The sequence below is a fragment of the Apium graveolens genome, chromosome 3 (genome assembly GCF_009905375.1).
Source record: "Apium graveolens cultivar Ventura chromosome 3, ASM990537v1, whole genome shotgun sequence".
Lineage (NCBI taxonomy): Eukaryota > Viridiplantae > Streptophyta > Magnoliopsida > Apiales > Apiaceae > Apium > Apium graveolens.
The window spans coordinates 62,815,472-62,836,511 of record NC_133649.1 but is presented as its reverse complement, the minus strand read 5'-3'; the positions used below and the strand labels follow the sequence as shown (position 1 = coordinate 62,836,511).

Sequence of the window (21,040 nt, the reverse complement as noted above, 5' to 3'; positions counted from 1 at the left end):
ACAAACTATTCGGTTAAATTGCTCAAATCAAAAATACATATATATCACTATAATTAATTTAAAAAATTGAGAAGAAAAATCTGAACAGTACCAGATTAAATATACTTTGTATTTATTACTCACTCCGTCTCATAAAACTTTTCCTATTTTGATTTCAAACACTGTTCATGTTAAGCGATTAATTATTAATTTACGTATATTCTATAAGATCAAAATCAAATATTCGTATTTATAAGTACTTTAATACGATGAAATTTTTATATTTAATACTAATACGAAATTAAAAATATTAACAATAAAAAATGTGCATTGACAAACGTGTACAACACAAATAGGAAATGTTTTAAGGTTCGGAGATAGTATATATTCATGTTGTTTGGAAAAAGTTCCATTAAGTAGCTTAAATAAAAAATTCATATATAACCTTGAAAAATAAATCAAATATAACTCTATTATTGATCGTAATTTCTGAGTAAAGTAAATCAAAATAATTAAAAATCTTCTACGACAGAAAGGTATACTGGCCAAAAATAAAAAATCCCATATAATTTTGTAATGATGATAAATTAATTACAGATAATAGCCAAGTTGGCAATTGGCATACGCTCCTATTCCTCTCTATCAAAATAAAAATCAAGTAATAAAAACTAGCTTGTAATTTTTTTTATAATTCAGTACAGTACATAATTATAATAGAGTAATGCAATATTCCAAACAGGCAATATTCCAAACAGACGTTAAAAATGTTTTAGAAAATACATTAAAATGCGTTTGTAACAGGACATAACTAAATTTAAAGTACCACGACCCTCCGACAAAATGGCTAAGAAGCCCTTGAAACTTTCATGCAACAATAGCTTTTCCTTTCTTAACCATCTCTAAATATGCCTGCAAAATGAAAAATTACCAGAGTTAGAACTTAGAAACCTAAAATAACTTGTTGCACTGAAAGCTGGAGAACCCATGGTTTTTAACTAAACATAGCCGTTCACATGTAATGATATGATTTATTTATGATATGACACAGGCAACTCCCAATCAAACAAAGAAAAAAGAGTAACATGCGAAACTAAAGGTATGCAACTGTTAAACAAACAACTCAGTACAAATCATACTTACGCTCTAAGACGAGAAGATAGAAACAACTATAACATAATTCTTGCGAGAGAGACCTGAAGATTTGTTATTCAGAAGATTCGTTTATGACAGAAGATAAACTGTACTGTTTAAAGAAATGAAACCAAAAACAATAACCAAGCAGTTTAAATAATGATACTGGAATACTGGATAGTAGTACATATTATTGAGTCAAAACAAACAAAAAACACCACATCAAATAGTCTCAAGAATTTACCTGCATAACTCAGCCAATATATTCAAAATCATTAGTATGGCAAGAAGCATAAGCCAAATAATACTTATAAAACTTGGAAAGGAGAAAGACTATTAAGACCATAAAGAACACTAGGGAAAATTCAAGCCACCAAAATATCAGTTCAGACCTCTGGAAAATCTAACTGGACTTTATGCAAACAGAAAAGATAACCCTAAGAAAAGTTAGATTATTTGAAACGGATCTTTAAAGTTGAATGAAAAATTAAGGATGAAATTTAATTGACTTTAGCAGATCCTTACAAACCTGTACGAGTTTTGAGATTTTTGCTTTTGAAACAGCCAGATAATGGTTGATGTCTTCTTGTGTCTGAGGTACACGAGTGCTCTGGACACTGAAAATCACCTTCTTTACTACTTTCTTGGAGATTGTTTTGTAAGTCTCTCTGTCGATTTTCTGTTGGTTCCACGTTGGGCTCAAAAGCCCCTTAACAAAATCAGTAAGCGCAAACTTAAAGGCACGTAGGCCTTTTCCATTAGTGATTCTCTCTCTATCATCAGCCTTGGCATTTCCCTCAGTATTAACTACTTTACTTCCATCTTTCCTTTCTGTCATTTCCTCATCCTTCAAAATATTTTGTATCTCATCCGTACAGTCAGGAAATTGTTCTTCACTTGACTGATGTCTTTCAACATTCGCTGCCATCAGTTCAACATCATTAGAGTCGGTCCCATGCAGACCATCACCATCTAGATCGTCAGTACGGGATAACCCTAATTCCGCTTCAGCTTCCTGCTCACTGATTATTGACCTAATCAGATCCCAACTATCAGTTAATGGATCGTACTGACCTGATGCAGCTGCAATATCGGGACCAGAAACAGTTCCACTACATTTTAAACCTTCTCTGCCTGGAACTATATATACTCGACTATGCTTATATTTTATTTGGTCATATGTTTTGTAGTTATTAAAATTGTAGGGTTTCTGATAATAATGAGAAAACCAGCAATAATTTCCACGACGACAGTACCCAGAAGCGAAGTACTTGCAGGGACGATTCCTACGTGCCTTGCTTATTCTGTAGACAAAAATGATCACATGTATTTAACATACATACAAACCAGATTTTATTTACACTTGGGGGGGGGGGGGGGTTTACAAGCTCAAGTCTCTTTTTATCTTCATCGATACAGTAATCAGTAATCATGCATTAAAAGTCTGATACTATAGCTAATGTACATACAAAATACAAGGCTTCAGAATAATGAAAAAATGAACATAGAATAAGCACTCATTTTACTTCTCCATTACGAACTTCAAAATAAAATAAACTATACGAGGGATGTATCTTTTCAAGACTTGATCCCAACATAAAGTCATGAACAATTATTTGCCAAAAACATTGTCTTTGTAATAAATTTGGATAAACTCTATGAATCACTGTGCCATGTGATAGAAATTAAAGAGTCTCAAACAAATTAAAAACACAATAATTTCTTCAGCTTTCTATAATTTAAAAACAGGTTTTAGCATCAGAATGCAAGTAAAGGTCATACCCGCTTGAATTCTCTCCCAAATCATACTTTGTGGTGCCGCAATTTGTGGCTTTGCAAGTCTTACCATTCTCATCAAAAGCAGGCAAATCCATCCAAATAATGTTGTGATGGCCTGGTTAAAGAAGAAATTCAATATATAAACGAATTTCAAAAGTAAATGACTATGTCTTGTACAAATCTGCTTTAAAGTTCATATCGTGATACAGATTATCATGATTCAAACTGACTTTCAAACAGCCAAGTAAAATTGATACAGACATCTTCGGACTTGCTAAATATTTCTTGAGAAAAATGACACTCCTTCCACCATTTTCCTACCATTAATTTCAACACACCGTAATATACATCATTACATGATTCAATAAATTAATGATTTGGTCAAACTATTGAGAGTCAAGCCAGAGGCAGTAGGTGGGAATCGAAAACTTTAACTATTGCTAATAATATACTTCAACACAGTTAACTTGGATTTCAAAATAGAGAAGGGCTGCAGAGATAGTAATGAATAATGAGAAACCTATATATATACAAATGAAAAAACAATATGCAATCAATAAAAGCACACACGGACAAGGTCGACTAAGCAAAGTTACTCCTTCTGCCACACAGAATTAAAAGCTAAACAACATTGACAAAACTTATGCCATGAATGAGGACATGAATTAAAACAAGAAAATTTAGGTGATAATCACCTCCAAACTTGTATTTGTTATTTTAACCTTATTTCAAAATCATGGAATTACAGTTCAATTACAGCAGTTACTATTTCAGTGGTGAAAAAAGTGGCATTAAATAATCAGTAAGCATGCAATTTCTTTTTTTTTTAGTATAGCTTATAAGCTAATAAGATCCATTCTTACATAAATCTCGCGGAGAGCGAGAATCGAAACCAGAGAAAACAAGTGGCGAAAAACAATAATAACCAATCCCGAGTAGAAAACGTACAAACAAGCAGAATTTATCAGCAACAAGAAGAGATCACAAGAAATAATAAAAAAATTAACATGCGAGGAAAAACAATAAATGCTCGAAGGTTAGATAGTCCTCCATTAATGTAAGAGTTGGTAAGAAATAAACAAGCCGAATTTACTAAAATTGGGCAAAAATGTTCATTGATGGGACTTACTTCAAAACACAAGAACGAAGTGATTGGGCAATGTCTGATATTTTGCGATGAGCTTAGATCGGTATGGTGGAGGTGGTAGGCGAAGAACAGATGTAAGATCGGTGGTGGGATCGTGAATTTCGATGTGTGTTGCTAAATATTGACAGCCGGAATCTATAATCCCTGGCCCCTTTATAGAAAAATGATGTATCTAAGCCAATTTACTTATAATGTTGCTTATTTGTTTTTTCTTCTTTCTAGAAATCGCTTCTTTCTGTTTTGTGCCACGTCAACTGACCAAAGCATGTTTAACCCCGCACCTACGCAACCTCCCATTTAGAAAACTAAAAATTCTTTATTTATATATATATATAGGGTCACGCTGGACTGCGAACACTTTTTAGAGTGAGAACACTAACAATAAAATATTGAAAATGTGAAAAATGTGCAGAACAATTGTAGTGCACTTTTTTTAAGAGTGCAGAAACAACTTTATAAAGGGTGACCAGAAACAACACTAGACCAAACCTTAGACATATGATGTTCCAAGTACGTAAAATTGATTATAGGTTGACAACCGGTTCATCCCTCTAATAGAAAAATCATATGGATTGAAAACTAAAACCCTTAAAATATATTAAGGATAATGTAAAAAGGGCTACTAAGCTAGTAACACAATGGGGCATAAATATAATCCATATTCCGATTTGGACCAGATCTTTGTCATGAACAATATTTAGGTAGGACTATTTAATATAGAGTATGGAACTATTTAATTTGAGCAGATGTATGGATGTATGTATGGAATTATACATTTCTCAAATTCGATATCCCATCCACAAAACATATATGATATGTTTATCATATTTTTGAGCTAGTTATAAACCGGTTGGCGGATCGTCGCTATCAATTTCCAGCCCTATGTTGAATATCCTAGACAGCTAGGTGACTACTTCAGTAGCATTGTGTTATCTTTCGTATAAAAACTAACCTTCCCCACAACATACATTTATGTTTTTTGAGGTATGAAATCTTTCGCTACTTCTCCTAATTGCAAACATCAGCTTGTAACAATCAGGAGTGAGAACAGTGATACCTTAAATTTAAAAGTCTTAAACAAATGTTAAACTATTTAACATTATGCTGGGAAAAAAAAGAAACAACTGCATAGGACAATCTTCAATTTAGAAACCATAAATAGGGTATTATTAATGCAAATGCATGATACACACATTAATCTCTGATCCTAGCATTTTAAAGTTTCCCGGGAGACTGTAGTTAAACATGGTACCACACAGACTGGTGAGGGAGATAACTAAACAGTAAACACATTAACACAGTATCAGAGCTCTTTTGACCTAACAGTTTCGAGTTCGAATTCCGGATCCCACTATTCTCAGCAAGAAAAAATGAGAAAGAGATAGACTGCTAGTGATCCACTGTACGTAGTCTCCTAGTTCCACAATAGACGATCCCATAAAATGAATTATAAAGTGAGTGACATAGTATCTAGCATGATACAAAGATGCATCTTAACCCTTCTTCCAACACTTAAAATCTATCCAGTGGCTACCCGATCTCCACGGGGACTCGTTTTGGCCACTATAATCACTATGATAAATCTTGAAAAAACATTGACCTAAATTGTAATGAAACGATGATGGGTTTGTTAGAGGAATTAACAACATAGAAGCATATAGTTCTTTTTTGTTATCCATGTGGCTCGCTCATAATTTCCCAATCAGGATTCCATTAATTTTTAGTTATTTGTTTTCAATATTTAACAGATTGATATATATATATTGATTCTAGTGGCCAAAACGAGTCCCCGTGGAGATAGGGTAGCCACTTGATAGTTTTTGACAAAAACAGTGGGCACTTTGATATAAAACCCAATTATCAGGCCAGTTTTACCAAAGAAAAATTACAGACAAGCAATGTTGTTTGACAGGTTTCACTTTCAATAAAGAGAAGTAAAGTTGAACATATAATTTAATATCAAAATCTGCTCCAAAACGTATATGCATGTTTAAAATTATCTCGATTCTTGAAACAAGAAAAACTAGTTTCCTCATATAGTCATATTACAGCTCAATTTCAGCAGTTACTATTTCAGTTAAGCAAAAAGCATCAAGTTTAAACTTCAATCACTAAACATATAATAGAAACCTCATGAATGTAACAAAGGAGAGATATATGAATATATATCATAAGTAAAGCTATACAAAAAAAACAGAGATTCTACCATAATAAAAATCAAAGAAATTACATCATGGTAAAAAAAATTAATTAAAAAACTCACCAAAGAAATATCAAGTGTGGACTCAAAAGGAATATGAGTCGAGCTGAATATGTAAGTGAAAGACTGAGACAGCTTGCCATTAATGGACCAGTAGAGAGAAGTCAAAGCAAAGAAAGAGATCCTTCAGTTTTCATTTTTGCAAAAAGAGCCAATAGCACGGCTGCCAATAGATTTGATATACGAATTGAGATTCGAATAAGTCCTTAAGGTTTGAAGTCTAGTACTGCTTTCCTTCAGTTGCAAACATCAGCTTGCTTTCCTTCAGTTGCAAACATCAGCTTGTAACAGTAGGAGTGATGTGCTGCTTTCTTGTTTAGCCAGTGCACCATTTTGTTGTTGAGGTGCCGGTCTGCCATCTTGGCCATTTCCAAATATTTTTTCTTCTATACAATTGGCCTTTCCGATTCCAAGAAATAGAACATTAGGAGTAATAAACAAATGAAACTTTAAAATCAAGTCATAAATCTCAAATTAATCAACATATGGCGGCAGAGATGAAATACAACAAAAAAATCTTTTAGGAAGAAACCAGAGTTAGACTAGTAATTCATATACGTTATTTACATACAAAGTAACATATTCACCCGCAAGGAGCACTGTTTCATCAATTCGTGGATAGAATGAATGGGGTCAATTACTATTCAGGCTAAATCAACTTTTATTGTTAATTTCGTGCACCGGGAACTCAATCAATTCTTTGATTACTGTTTCTCAAATGAATAATTACATAATAGTAGATATTTTATATTCAATAAAATATAGATATCATTTTTAACTACACCATACTTTTAAATCTAAAAGACAATTTATACGATTAAAATTTGAATGATATTTTTTTTTAAATCAAAAGTTTATACATTTTAAATCAGTAAAAATTAAATTAAATATTTTGCATTAAAATTTTAACATGTATTTAAATATTGAACAATAATTTCTTCATTTACCTTTTACTATATCCTTACTAAAAAAATCAAATTCTTTTAATAGTCAATTAAAAATATAGAGTAACCAAAATTTTATATAAAAAAATAATCAAGCTTCAAATAATTTAATCTATTAAAAAAGCTTTAACAATTCAATAATTTTTTTTAAAATAATTAATAAAAATAAATAAGCTAACCGGCAACAAAAACGTGTAACCGCTTGAAAAGTGAAAATATGTGGATCCCATCAAATTGATGTTCGTTGTGAATTCCTTTAAACACCAAAGTTCATATTAATGAATGGACGGAACTTTGATAATTGATGGACTTAAAACAGGACCGATGCATACCATTTTTGTTTTGATCCATCAAAAATGCTCTTGAATCCATTAAAAATTCATTGCGGTGCATATGCTTTTAGTGCTTTCTCGGGTCACTAAAAGAGCTCGGATTCTCTCCTTTACAAAGAGCCTCTAATCACTCTCAAGTTCTTTTTTATTTTATTTTATTGACAAGAAGTTCTATTTTTTATTTTAATAAAATAAAGACAATCTCCTTTCCCTCCATTTTTCCAATACACTTGTGGACTCAAAGTACTTTAAATTATAAAACCTTAAAGAAGGAGGGGACCTAATACTATTACCGGAGATGAATCCATTACAAACTACTAGGAGCCACTTTTATTATATTTTATTAAGAGAGTAAACTAAGAGTCTCTTAGAACATCTCCGACGAGGTTGCCAAGATAGTTGTCAACTCTTGTCAAATCATCATATATATTAATTTTTTATTGTAACCAACTTCCATATCAATTTACAATATTGTACTTTAATAGTTAGCAACCTTTGAAAACTGCCTATGTGGTCCTTTAAATTAAATTGCAAATGACTCTTAAATAACGAAAAGTAATAATGATATATATTTTTTGCACTTGTACATGTATTTTACCAATTTCGGGAAGTTACCAAAAGTTGGCAACATTGGTTGGAAACTCCATGGAAAACCACCAACTCTAATGGCATGCAATCAAGAGTGCCTTACCGCTTTAACTTTGACAACCTCTTGGAAACCCCTATTGAAGATTCTCTAACATATTACTTCCTATGTCTAGGTTTATGTGACCTGATCAATAATGCACAAAGTTTAAGAAACTAACAGGTGGCCAACTTTTTCATTAAAAATACTCATTTGACTTATGAGTGAAAGAATGAGCGGCAATATTCCCTCTCTTTTGGTCAACAGAGTAAAAATAGATGTGGCGCCATTATTTCATAAAAGATCGGCATATACATCTCCCTTCCATTTACTCAAAATTTCTACCAAACCCATTTCATACATGTCAAACCCATTTCTATATATTAACCCAACTCATTATATGCATCTACTTGTATGCTGAGATGGTAAAACGGTTCAGATGGAAAATTAAAAAATGGTTCGATGATTGAAGCTAGTCATAAATTTTCATGTTCTATGAGTACTATCCAACGAATATGGTTGCAATCTAAAAACTCTTTTGGTAGAGGACTGCCACTTGATGTATCATCTAAACTGAAGGGCAGAGTAGGCCGGAAGAAGATTGAAATTGATCGGAATGAGGTCTCACAAGTTCCATTACGTCGCCGAACAAATATACGATCCTTGGCATGTGCTCTAAACATGGATAAATCAACACTTCACCGACGAATCAAAGGAGGTAATATTCGATCTCATACTAATGCCATTAAACCTCATCTTACTAATGAAAACAAAATGGCTAGGCTTGCATTTTGTCTAAAAAAACTCAAATGAGAATCATTGAATACAAAGCCTGAGTTTGAGGAGATGTTTGATGTCATGCACATTGATGAAAAATGGTTTTTTCAAACCAAAGAAACAGAGAGATACTATCCATTACCGGAGCAAACCGATCCCGTAAGAACTTGCAAGAGTAAAAGATTTATTACAAAAATAATGTTTCTCGCAGCGGTTGCTCGTCCTCAATTTGATCAGGATAACAATAAATTGTTTTATGGTAAAATCGGAATTTTTCCGTTTGTGTATAAAGAACCAGTTCAAAGAAGTAGTAAAAATAGGATCGTCGGCACACTAGAAACGAAGGCATGCACATCGATTACCAAAGATGTTTATAGATCATGTTTGCTCCATCAAGTCTTACCTCAAATTCGACAGAAATGGCCTCTTTTATCCTCACCAACTATACACATCCAACAAGATAATGCTAGGCCTCATATAAGTATTGATGATGATGAATTTATACGTGCTGCAAAGCAAGATGGGTTTGATATTAACTTGGTTTGTCAACCACCAAATAGCCCAGATCTAAATGTACCGGATCTTGGTTTTTTTAGATCAATACAAACACTTCAACACCAAGAAGCTCCAAAAAATATCGATGAATTACAAGCTGCTGTAGAAAAGGCTTTCAATGAATTATCTCCATGCTACCTTAATAATGTGTTTTTGTCACTCCAGCCATGCATGGTTGAGATTATCAAGTCTTTTGGCGACAATAGGTATAAATTGCCTCACATTGGTAAGGGTCAGCTAGCTCGTGTGGGTAATCTTCCTGTGACCATGACTTGTGATGTTGTTGATGTCCAACAAGTTGTTGTTTTACAAACCCAGTAGATACACTAGTAAGAGAACGTACCTTTTGCTAGAAACATGTCTTTGGTGGAGGCATGACTTTTGTGTTCTTGAAGAGCATTGTAAAAATATTTGTATGCTATGGGCAATCAAGTGTAACTAAGTTTGTTTGTATGGTTTTGGTACGTGTTTTAGTTTAAATGCATGTACTGTATCCACTTGTCTCAGACGATGTGTACTTTTAAAGTACATGGTAGTATATTTTATATATTAAAGATTGTTGTCATGAATAGTAGAGTTCATTCTTTTCAGGACATCCCAAATAGGAAAGTAGGTCACATAAAATGGGACGGAGGGAGTAAAGTTTCGGGAGAGTATGTAACTTAACATAACATCATGATGTAGGGCAGATATTAAAAACAAGTAAAATGATAGAATTATGTGGATTAACCGCAGAAAATCCACGTCTACGCGATCCAACCGAAGAAGAGTCAGAAAGATCGCAACCCATAACAAGAGAAACAATTGTCAATTCAATAATAATCCACCAATTATTTTTATAATATTACATCAACTTATATAGCCACATAAGAGTAAATCCCTATATTTAGTCATTAAGTAACAATCTTCTAATAAAAGGAACAAATATATTCCTATTTTCTATCATTATATAGAATATTCATACATATATAAAATCTTATATTAAAACAAATTGATGTAGGATAAGGGTTAAACAATGGGATAAACACCTATCTCCAAAGAGAATTAGCAAAACACACAAAATCCGCAGATTTAATTCATAATAATTCAACTCTATTCAACAAAACGATTACAATTGTTTATATAGAAATCCCAAGGCTTGATGAACAAGTAACTTGAAGACTAAGTAAAACCAAAGATAAAGGTAACAAATCTTTTTAGCAATATTTGATACCCATTATCTACTCCCAAATATATATTAATTTTTTTGAATACTCCTAACTACATGATAAAAGTACTAACTGAAAACGTACATATACCTAAATAACATATTAAAGTATTTAACAACTAATTTAATTATTTTATCCTCCGCATCATTTGCCTCTTCTTTAAAAAAAACTTGATCGTGAGTTTTATAATAAAGAAGAATCCATGAACCTCGACTAGAACTCTATATGATATGGTGATGAATTTGTGGAACCTATTGATATATATATTATCACGCTTGACTTCATAAAACCATTTTGAAATTATAAAATCGATTTGCTCAACAAGATTCACTTTAGCTTGAATTTCTTTTCCACAAGTAAACTCATCATGCTCCTTTGGTTGCTCAATTTCAACATACTCGTCATCCTCCTTTTGTGGCACATCATGCTCCATTTGTTGCTCGGATTCGAGATTCTTTACGGTTTTCACATGCTCTTTCGTACTTTTTGTCAACGTCTTAAGAGAATCACAAGTTTGTTGCATCTTTTCCAATTACATCTTTTCCAATCTAGCACTCATGTCCTTTGATATCTTCAACATCTGCTCTAGTAATGATGTTTTGTGCTGATATTTTAGATGTTTAATATCTTGCATATTTAGAGATGTGAGTAAGGAGTTGTTGGTAGCGATTGCTGGCTTTTTTTCCCGTTTTTTGTTGGTTAGATTATAGGCAAGGTGTTTGATAAGTAGGTTTAGGTAAAGTAACAGTGGCTCTTGACACCACTTGATGTAGTAGGACAAGGGTTAAAACAAGTAAAAGGATACATAATTGTGGATTAACCGCAGAAAACCCACACCTAAGGTGATCCACCCGAAGAAGAATCACTACTCCTAGGATTTCTCAACCGCAAAAGAGAAGTTTGTTAGGATCACAACCCATAACAAGAGAGAAACAATTCTCAATTCAATAACTAATCAATTCTATTTAATAAAAACGATTACAATTGTTTATATAGAAATCCCAAGACTTGATGGAAAAGTAACTTGGAGACTAAGTCAAATCAAAGATAAAAGAAAACAAATCATTTTAGCAATAATTGATACCTATTAATTATCTACTACCAAATATATATTTATTTTATTGAATATTCCTAACTAGATAATAAAAGTACTAACTCAAAACGTACTTATATCTAAATAACATAATAAAGTATTTAACAACTAATTTAATTATCTTATACTCGACATCACAAATTACATTAAATCTAATCCTAACTAATGACATCAAATATATACAAACTAATATTTTAATTCTTTGTTCCGCATCATTCTGCTCTCCTTTGACAAAAAACTCGTCCACGAATTTTATAAAATTTAAGAATTAGCACATAAAGAAATGGTTTTGGGAATCAACAATGAAAGAATATATTTTGATGCAAAAGTGGTTGTTAATACATTGTTAAGGCGTAAAAAGTCAATATGTTCTTTCAACTTCATCACTTTTACCAACCTCTTCCACCTCTTCTTCAATGCTAAAACAATGAATAGACTTCTTATCAGGCTCTTGTTTTACAATGTTGATATACCGAACTTTAGGAGCTTCAAGAATATTGTTTTCAATTATCGAGGATGGGCGTTTTACAGGTGGAGGTGGAGGATTATGCCCCACTCCAAGTTGATCAATAAATACTTTTACTATTGCTTGCACATCTTTCATTTGCAAACCCAAATCCTCAAACTTATTCTCCATCTTCCTTAATCTCATATTGTTTTGCTCGAGATACATGTTGGAATATACTCTGATTCTCAGCCTAGCTCAGCAATGAGCTCAGCCAAACAAGCAGCAAAGGGAATGCCACATCAGCGTTAGTTAGTTAGGAGTTTGTTATAAGAACAAGTTGTAGTATTCATTTCTCTCTCTAACAGATTGTAATATCTTTCACAATGTTCTCTCTACCTTCAATATCAATGAATGTTCTATCTTTCATCTTGTCCTTCATTTCTGCAACTTAATGTTTAGTAACGAAGATCACAAGGTTTAACATGGTATCAGAGCGATAATTACTACGTGATCTTTCATTATTATCTTCTTATCAGGTGTTTTCTATCTTTTCTTGTGCTTTTCGATCTGTTTTCTTGAATTTTGATGCTTTTGTGAATCATTCATGATGAAGTATACACATTCTTGTGGAAATTACTGTGTTTTTTGTGATGATTTTGAGCTTCCGTACTGATTTCTGCGTGTTATTTTGATCTCTTTCACGAAAATTGATTTTTCTGCGATCTCCTTCTCGATCTCATTTCGATCATCTTTGATCTCTTCTCGAAATTTCTTGAGTTGTTATTACTAGATTCTATATCGTTTTGTTGTTACAGTACTTAATTTCTGTTAACCTAGCAGTGATTGTTAGTTGTTGAGAGTTTTGTGTTCTTGAATCACGATCAAATTACCTAAACAGTCACAATGTCTGCTTCATCGTACTGATTTCTGCGTGTTGTTTTGATCTCTTTCGCTAAAATTGATTTTTCTGCGATCTCCTTCTCGATCTCATTTCGATCATCTTTGATCTCTTCTCGAAATTTCTTGAGTTGTTATTACTAGATTCTATATCGTTTTGTTGTTACAGTACTTAATTTCTGTTAACCTAGCAGTGATTGTTAGTTGTTGAGAGTTTTGTGTTCTTGAATCACGATCAAATTACCTAAACAGTCACAATGTCTGCTTCATCAAATCCTTGGACTAGACCTTTAGTTCAACCAAATCATGATGTTTCCAGTGTGTTTTACATACATCCATCTGATGCCAATACAACTCAACTAGTTTCAGTCAAGTTTAATGGATCTGGATACAGTAATTGGAAAAGATCTATGATGCTTAGTTTGTCAGCTAAGAATAAACTAGGTTTTGTAGATGGATCAGTTGCTAAACCTGAAATTACTTCTGTGGATTATAAAGCTTGGGAAAGGTGTAATGACCTGGTGTGTTCATGGTTACTTTGCAACATAGATGATTCAATTTCTCGTAGTGTTCTGTTCTTTAAAACTGCAAGAGAGATTTGGTTTGACCTTGAGGACAGGTTTGGTTATGCTTCAATGACACAAATATTCACATTAGAGCAACAATTGTCTGAGTTGTCTCAAGGATCTAAGAATGTGTCAGATTTTTTCACTGAGATTAAAGCTCTCTAGGATGCTACGAGTGATATTAGTCCGTTGCCATGTTGTACATGTCACAAGTGCACATGTAATGTCACTCAAAAGGTATTGCAGATGCAGCAGGATCACAGACTATTGCAGTTTATGATGAAGTTGAATGATAGATTTGCCACTGTGAGAGGCAATATTTTAATGCAGCAGCCACTACCAACTCTATCAAATGCTTTTAGAGTTTTCTCTCAGGAAGAGAGGCACCAGGAATTTTCACAGAGTACTTCTCAAAATGAGACACTGGCTTTCATGGTGGATGGCAGGAAAGGTTTTCACAAACAAGGAAATTTTCAGAAACAACCTGGATTTAAAGGGAATTCTAATTCCAAAGGGGGATCATATTTTTGTACTAATTGTAAAATGTCTGGTCATACTGTTGACAGATACTTCAAGCTCCATGGATATCCTCCAAACTTTAAGAATTCTAAAGATAAGTTGCAGCAGCTGCCATTGGTACTTCACAGACTGAGCCTCAAGATATTAAAGCTGATTCTCCTACCATATCTGTAGCTCAATACCAACAGCTGATGGAGTTACTTTCTAAACAATCTGTTTTTGACTCTCAGAATCAAAATGATCATGCATTGCTTGCTGATAAGCTTTGTTTGACAGCTGAAAAATCTGACAAAGGTGGTTGGTTGATAGATAGTGGTGCTATTGACCATATCTGTTCTGATTTGAGTCTATTTCACAACTATAAATCTGTTGAAGGAACTAAAGAGTATATCACCATTCCTGATGGAAGGCAAATACCTATTGTTCATACAGGATCTGTCACAGTCCATCCTGGTCTTGTTCTTCATAATGTGTTACACATACCTCAGTTTCAATTTAATTTGCTCTCTGTACAAAGGATTTGTAAAGATTTGAATAGTACAGTGGTTTTTAATGGTAATACCTGTTTCTTACAGGACCATTTGCTGAAAGAGAGTCCAATTCTTCTTGGTAAGTTTCAAGGAGGTCTATACAGCACTTCAGTAGTTCATGATGCAGAAGTGCTTTCTAAATCAAGTTTTCTCAGCTTCAAGGATGATATTAGACTTTGGCATTTAAGATTAGGTCATGTGCCCTTTACAAGAATGAAACATATTTCTGGTTTATCAAATGTGAAAGATTCTACTTCCAACTTTATCTGTCAGATTTGTCCTTTAGCAAGACAGGCTAGGAATTCTTTTTCTCACAGTGAAATCAAGTCCACTGTTCCTTTTGAACTTGTTCACATTGATGTATGGGGGCCTTATAAGGTCAAGTCATATTCTGGTTGTAATCAATTTCTTACTATAGTTGATGACTATAGTAGGTTTACTTGGGTGCATATGCTGAAAAATAGAACAGATTGTGTTAAAGTTTTCAAGGATTTCATTGCTCATGTAGCAACTCAATATAGTGCTAAAATTGTTAAGGTCAAATCTGACAATGCTCCTGAACTATGTCAGGGTTTAATGAAAGAGTTATTTCTGCAACAAGGTATATTTCATCAAACCACCTGTAGTTACACTCCACAACAAAATGGTGTGGTGGAGCGTAAACATAGGCATCTACTTGAAACAGGCAGGGCTTTGTTCTTTCAGTCAAAGATTCCTGAAAAATATTGGAGTGAAAACATACTTTGTGCAGCATACATTCTCAATCGAATTCCTTTGCAAAGCATTCATAATGATACACCTTACTACAGATTGACTGGTAATGTTCCAGACTTATCTCATTTTAGAGTGTTTGTTAGTTTGTGTTTTGCCTCTACCATTTCTAAACATAGAACTAAATTTGAGCCTAGAGCTATAGCTTGTGTCTTCTTGGGATATGCTGTTTCACAGAAAGGGTATAAAGTGTTTGATTTTTCCAGAGACACTGTGTTTGTTTCAAGGGATTTAGTTTTTCATGAGACCCATTTCCCTTTCTATTCACAATCTCTTCCTACTGATTATCCTGCTACTATTTACTTGCCTTCTGTTACTTCATTCTATGACTCAGATGATACTATAAATTTTCCTTCTACTCCTAGCTCAGATCCTCAATCTGTAGGGAGTGGTGTTCCTAATAGTGTTCCTTCTACTACTCCAACTAGTGTCACAACTTCCAATAGTTTTTCTGTACTTCAAGATTTGAGCACTGATGAGTCTTTGAATGTAACTACTGAATTACCTGTTATCAGAAAGTCCACTAGAATTCACAAAACTCCTTCATATCTCTCATCTTATAAATGCAATACTGTTGTATGTTCTACACATTGGTGTAATCTTGTCAAAACTCCATCTATTCAACCAGCTTGTACTATCAAGGAACCTTTGAGTTATAAAGAAGCTGCTAATAATCCAGTTTGGATTGCAGCAATGCAAAAAGAATTGGAAGCCTTGCATACCAACAACACATGGGATCTTGTTCCCTTACCTGCTAACAAGAAACCAATTGGCTCCAAATGGGTTTTTAAGGTCAAGTTGAAGTCAGATGGCTCTTTAGAACGTTGTAAAGCACGTTTAGTAGCCAAAGGCTATAATCAGAAGCATGGCATTGACTACCAGGAGACTTTTTCTCCAGTAGTCAAAATGAGTACTGTTAGAATTCTGTTGGCTTTGGCTGCTAGTAGAAACTGGGAGTTACATCAACTTGATGTAAATAATGCGTTTTTGCATGGAACTCTCAAAGAAGTGGTTTATATGCAGGTTCCTGATGGGGTACCTAACCCTCATAATCTGGTTTGTTTACTTAGAAAGTCCATCTATGGTCTTAAGCAGGCCTCCAGGGAGTGGCATGCCAAATTGGTTGAAGAGCTCATTTGTCAAGGTTTTATGCAATCGAAAAACGATTATAGCTTATTCATTAAGAGACAAGGATCTGTTATGTGTATAGCAGCTGTTTATGTTGATGATGTGATCCTTACTGGTGATGATTTGCAGGCTATTCACTCTCTCAAGCAGCATTTAGACAGTAAGTTTGGTATTAAAGACCTTGGTGATTTACATTTTTTCTTGGGAATTGAGGTTACTAGAACTGCTTCAGGTATTGTCTTATCTCAACAGAAGTTTGCCAATGAGTTGTTACTTGAGTCTGGTTTTGACAATTCTTCTCATACTATTACTCCCCTACCTGTTCATCTTAAACTCTCCCTTACTGATGGAGATTTGATTGATCAGCCTAATTTGTATCGATCTTTGATTGGTTACCTTACCAATACTCGTCCTGATTTGTCTTACACTGTGCAAGTTCTTAGTCAGTTCATGCATTCTCCACGTTTTCCTCATTTGGTTGCATTGAAACACACTCTTCGTTATTTGGCTGGTACAGTGACTCAAGGTATTTTGTTACAAGCTTCTGATCGACTCACTCTCCAGGCATTTTCAGATGTTGATTGGGCGTCATGTATTGATACTAGGCGGTCTGTCACAGGTTACATCCTTTTGTTTGGTAATTCTCCTGTCACTTGGAAGTCTAAGAAGCAGAATACGGTGTCTCGATCCTCTGCAGAAGTTGAGTATCGTGCTATGGCCTCAGCTGCTGCAGAGGTGACTTGGGTTGTTCGTCTCTTGTCTGAACTAGGTGTCAATGCTCTTAAACCTGTGGTCTTGCACTGTGACAATCAGTCAGCTTTACACATTGCTCAGAATCCGGTGTTCCATGAGAGAACCAAGCATATAGAGCTTGATTGTCACTTCAATCGTGACAAGGTTTTGGAAGGTCTTTTACAACTCACTTATTTACCTACAAGATCTCAAATAGCTGATGTGTTTACAAAAGTTTCTCCTTCTGTTTTGTTCAATTCTTTGTTGTCCAAGTTGGGAGTGTCTCCCTCTCCCGCCTTGAGGGGGATGTTGGAATATACTCTGATTCTCAGCCTAGCTCAGCAGTGGATACAGCACACACAAACAAGCAGCAAAGGGAATGCCACATCAGCGTTAGTTAGTAAGGAGTTTGTTATAAGAACAAGTTGTAGTATTCATTTCTCTCTCTAACAGATTGTAATATCTTTCACAATGTTCTCTCTACCTTCAATATCAATGAATGTTCTATCTTTCATCTTGTCCTTCATTTCTGCAACTTAATGTTTAGTAACGAAGATCACAAGGTTTAACAATACATACAAAAACAGTTGTTTACTTCGCTAGCAGTAGCTATTGTAAATTCAAGGTCAATTTTGCAAGGTCTGATAAATTTAGGGGCTGTACTGTTTGTAACTTTCAGGATGCCCGGGGACTGTTTTGTAGCATTCTGGCGGCTGCTGGACAGGGTATGGTGGTTTTCGCTGCTGTTGGAGGCTGCTGAGATGTGTTATTTATTTATTTATTTATTGCAGGCAAGGTGTTTGATAAAGGTTTAAGGCAAGGGGTTGTGTGAATGGGCATACAAGCAGTAAAAAGGCTGGTTTACTGGTGTTTGGGAAAGGAACATCAGCTTTGATACCACTTTGATGCAGGATAGGTATTAAAACAAGTAAAATGATAGAATTTTGTTGATTAACCGCAGAAAATTCACGCCTAGATGATCTAACCAAAGAATAATCACAACCCTAGGATTTCTCAACCGAAGAAGAAAAGTTGGTTAGGATCGCAACCCATAACAAAAAAGAAACAATTCTCAATTTATTAATAATCCATCAATTCTTCTTATAATAAAAGATTACATCATCTTGTATAGCCACATAAGAGTAAATCCATAAACTTAGTCCTCAAGTAACAATCTTCTAATAAAGGAAAAAATATATTTTTATTTTCTATCATAAACTAGAATAGTCCAACATATATAATATAATATTAAAACAAAACAAAACCAAACGTACCCAGTATATCCCGCAAAAGCAGGGTCTGGGGAGGGTATTATGTACGCAGCCTTCCCCATCCAAAAAACCGAAGAGGTTGTTTACCAAAAGACCCCCGGCTTGTGTGTGAACATGTGTAAATATAGAATATAACTATAAAAATATATAATACGCAATACCGAATAGTGATTGTTTGTAGTCATTTTTATCCCACATAAAAACACTTTTGATATCTTCAACTTACATTAAATCTAATCCTAACTAATAATATAAAATATTTACAAACTAATATTTTAATTCTTTGTTCCGCATCACATCACTGCTCTTTGACCAAGTGGTGTTACAAACACCATAGGCATAGAAGAGTTGATAACGTAACACGGTATCAAAGCTCTTTTTGTCATGAAGTCTCAAGTTTAAATCTTGGAAACCCACGTTTGTGAATAAGAAAAATAATAATAAACAGAAGTACAAACAAAATAACAAAACGAAAACTAAGGTTGAACTTTTCCCTCAAAGATAGGCTCATATGAATCCACTACGGATCCCAACAAGTGGGTTTTGAACTGAATGTGATCGTCTTGTTCATAAAAGGGAGATATTATATAAAAGGGGTGGGGAAGGGGAATTCCTACACATGACCCTTTTCATAGAAGAGGGACCTTAAACCTCATGTGAAGGCATTTTAATAAGCAGATTACACATATTAGGCTTTTCCGCAAACACTTCAGCATTCTAATATAGCTCGTAAAGACGTAAATTGTCATGGAGCAGGCCGGTTTTAGAAGAGAAGGCCAATTATTTTGCAGCACAATATCATGATTAAGCAATATTGTTTGACAAGATTGACTATTAGTAACAAAAAATGTCCTTAGAAATAATGTAAGCATAATTACAATTATCCCTAGTTCTTGAACCCAATAAAATTATATATTACAGTTCCCTAAAATCATATATATTATAATTAAGAAAAAGACATTAAGTTTAATGAATACAAATGTAACATAAACCTCAACAAAGTAACAAACAAGTACGTACATACATACATACATACATAAATATAAATAGTAAAGACAAGAAAAAAGAAACAGGAGAGCGTACCATAGAATGAAAGGGGTCACAAGAAAGCAGGCCAGCTGAAAGACTTTGAGAGTCCCCCATTCATGGAGGAAGGAAGCAATAGAGACGAACATGTACTGGCAGATGAATAGAGATGGGTATTTTTACCAAAAATTATTATAAATTTATTTTATACGGTACATAAAAAATTGAAATATTAACTAATTATCTTGGTCAACTAAATAAATGAGTTTTAAATAAGATTCTCCCGTGATTAAATTTTTTAAAATTTATCAAAAATATCAATGTTTTTTAACTTATTTATAAAAATAGCAGAGATGATTGATCGAAGTTAGATAAGAGTTTACAAATATTCTAGAGGAGATTAATCGAAATTGCATATCATGTTGCAAATGTTGCCGATCATATTTTTTTAAAATATTTTCTTCAATATGGGTATTTTTAAAAAAATCCCTAAATTTTTTTATTGAACATTTTATATTTTATTATTAAAAAATCTAGATCATTTTTTTAATTTTTTTTCCTATAATCAAGTTAAATCAGAATATTCTCATCTAAATTATTCCATCTCTTAATAAAAAAAATTGTCTAATAAGTAATTATGATTGTTTTAAAGTTTTTCAAAAAAAGAATTTCCAATTAGTAAGCAAAGGGAATTTTTTTCGAAAATTTAGCTTTTAAATAAGCTTGGGGAGCGATGCAAATTTGGAGAATGTCATAACGCACGCAAGAAATAAGAAAGTGTGGGATGGTAAAGTCTATCACTCCTATTGTTACTATGGAACTGAGTACAAAACAAGTAGTCTGAGTTAGGGATGAGCAAAACCGACACCGAAATCGAATAAACCGAGTAAAATCTATCAATTAATAACCAAACCGAGTAAAAATCGAACCGAAAATATGGTTATGGTTTGATTTTAATATTTTTAAACCGAATACAAACCGAATTAAACTGAATAAAATTAATTATATATTTTAAATTATATATATTTATACATATATATATATATTTATATATAAATAATAATATCTTAGTTTAGATTTATAGATTTTCTTAAGATATTTTTATATATGGCCCAAGTTTAAAATGTAAATCCAGCTCACTAACAATAAGTAACAGTCCAATGTCTTCGGGCTCATTATAATTTTATCAATCTGATAGGGATAAATAAATTATGATAGTATAATTTATTTACCGCAAGGTGTGGGCTGCTAGACCCAATAAAAAGATATATGATACTCAGACCAGAAAGGTTAAGCCTGATGGACCAGATCAGGCCCGATGA

The 21,040-nt window shown here is 33.5% G+C and overlaps 2 protein-coding genes across 4 annotated transcripts; one reads left to right on the top strand and one right to left on the bottom strand.

Annotated features, from left to right (window-relative positions):
* Nucleotides 1–576: 576 nt before the first annotated feature.
* LOC141712349 (protein FRIGIDA-ESSENTIAL 1-like) lies at nucleotides 577–19,887 on the bottom strand. Of its 3 annotated transcripts, XM_074515258.1 has the most exons (5): nucleotides 19,776–19,887; nucleotides 6,300–6,695; nucleotides 2,893–3,004; nucleotides 1,640–2,414; nucleotides 578–888 (listed from the first exon to the last, which is right to left on the bottom strand). In XM_074515258.1, exons 3-5 carry the CDS (start codon nucleotides 2,982–2,984, stop codon nucleotides 844–846), a joined length of 912 nt encoding a protein of 303 aa, XP_074371359.1. In that variant the 5' UTR covers nucleotides 2,985–3,004; nucleotides 6,300–6,695; nucleotides 19,776–19,887; the 3' UTR covers nucleotides 578–843. The 3 variants fall into 3 exon arrangements, with proteins under 3 accessions (XP_074371361.1, XP_074371359.1, XP_074371360.1); XM_074515260.1 differs by lacking the exon at nucleotides 6,300–6,695 and having other exon boundaries at nucleotides 577–888; nucleotides 19,776–19,870; XM_074515259.1 differs by lacking the exons at nucleotides 6,300–6,695; nucleotides 19,776–19,887 and adding an exon at nucleotides 4,019–4,334.
* Nucleotides 13,433–13,906, top strand: LOC141714267 (uncharacterized). Its single transcript, XM_074517798.1, has one exon. It carries the CDS (start codon nucleotides 13,433–13,435, stop codon nucleotides 13,904–13,906), a length of 474 nt encoding a protein of 157 aa, XP_074373899.1.
* Nucleotides 19,888–21,040: the final 1,153 nt, after the last annotated feature.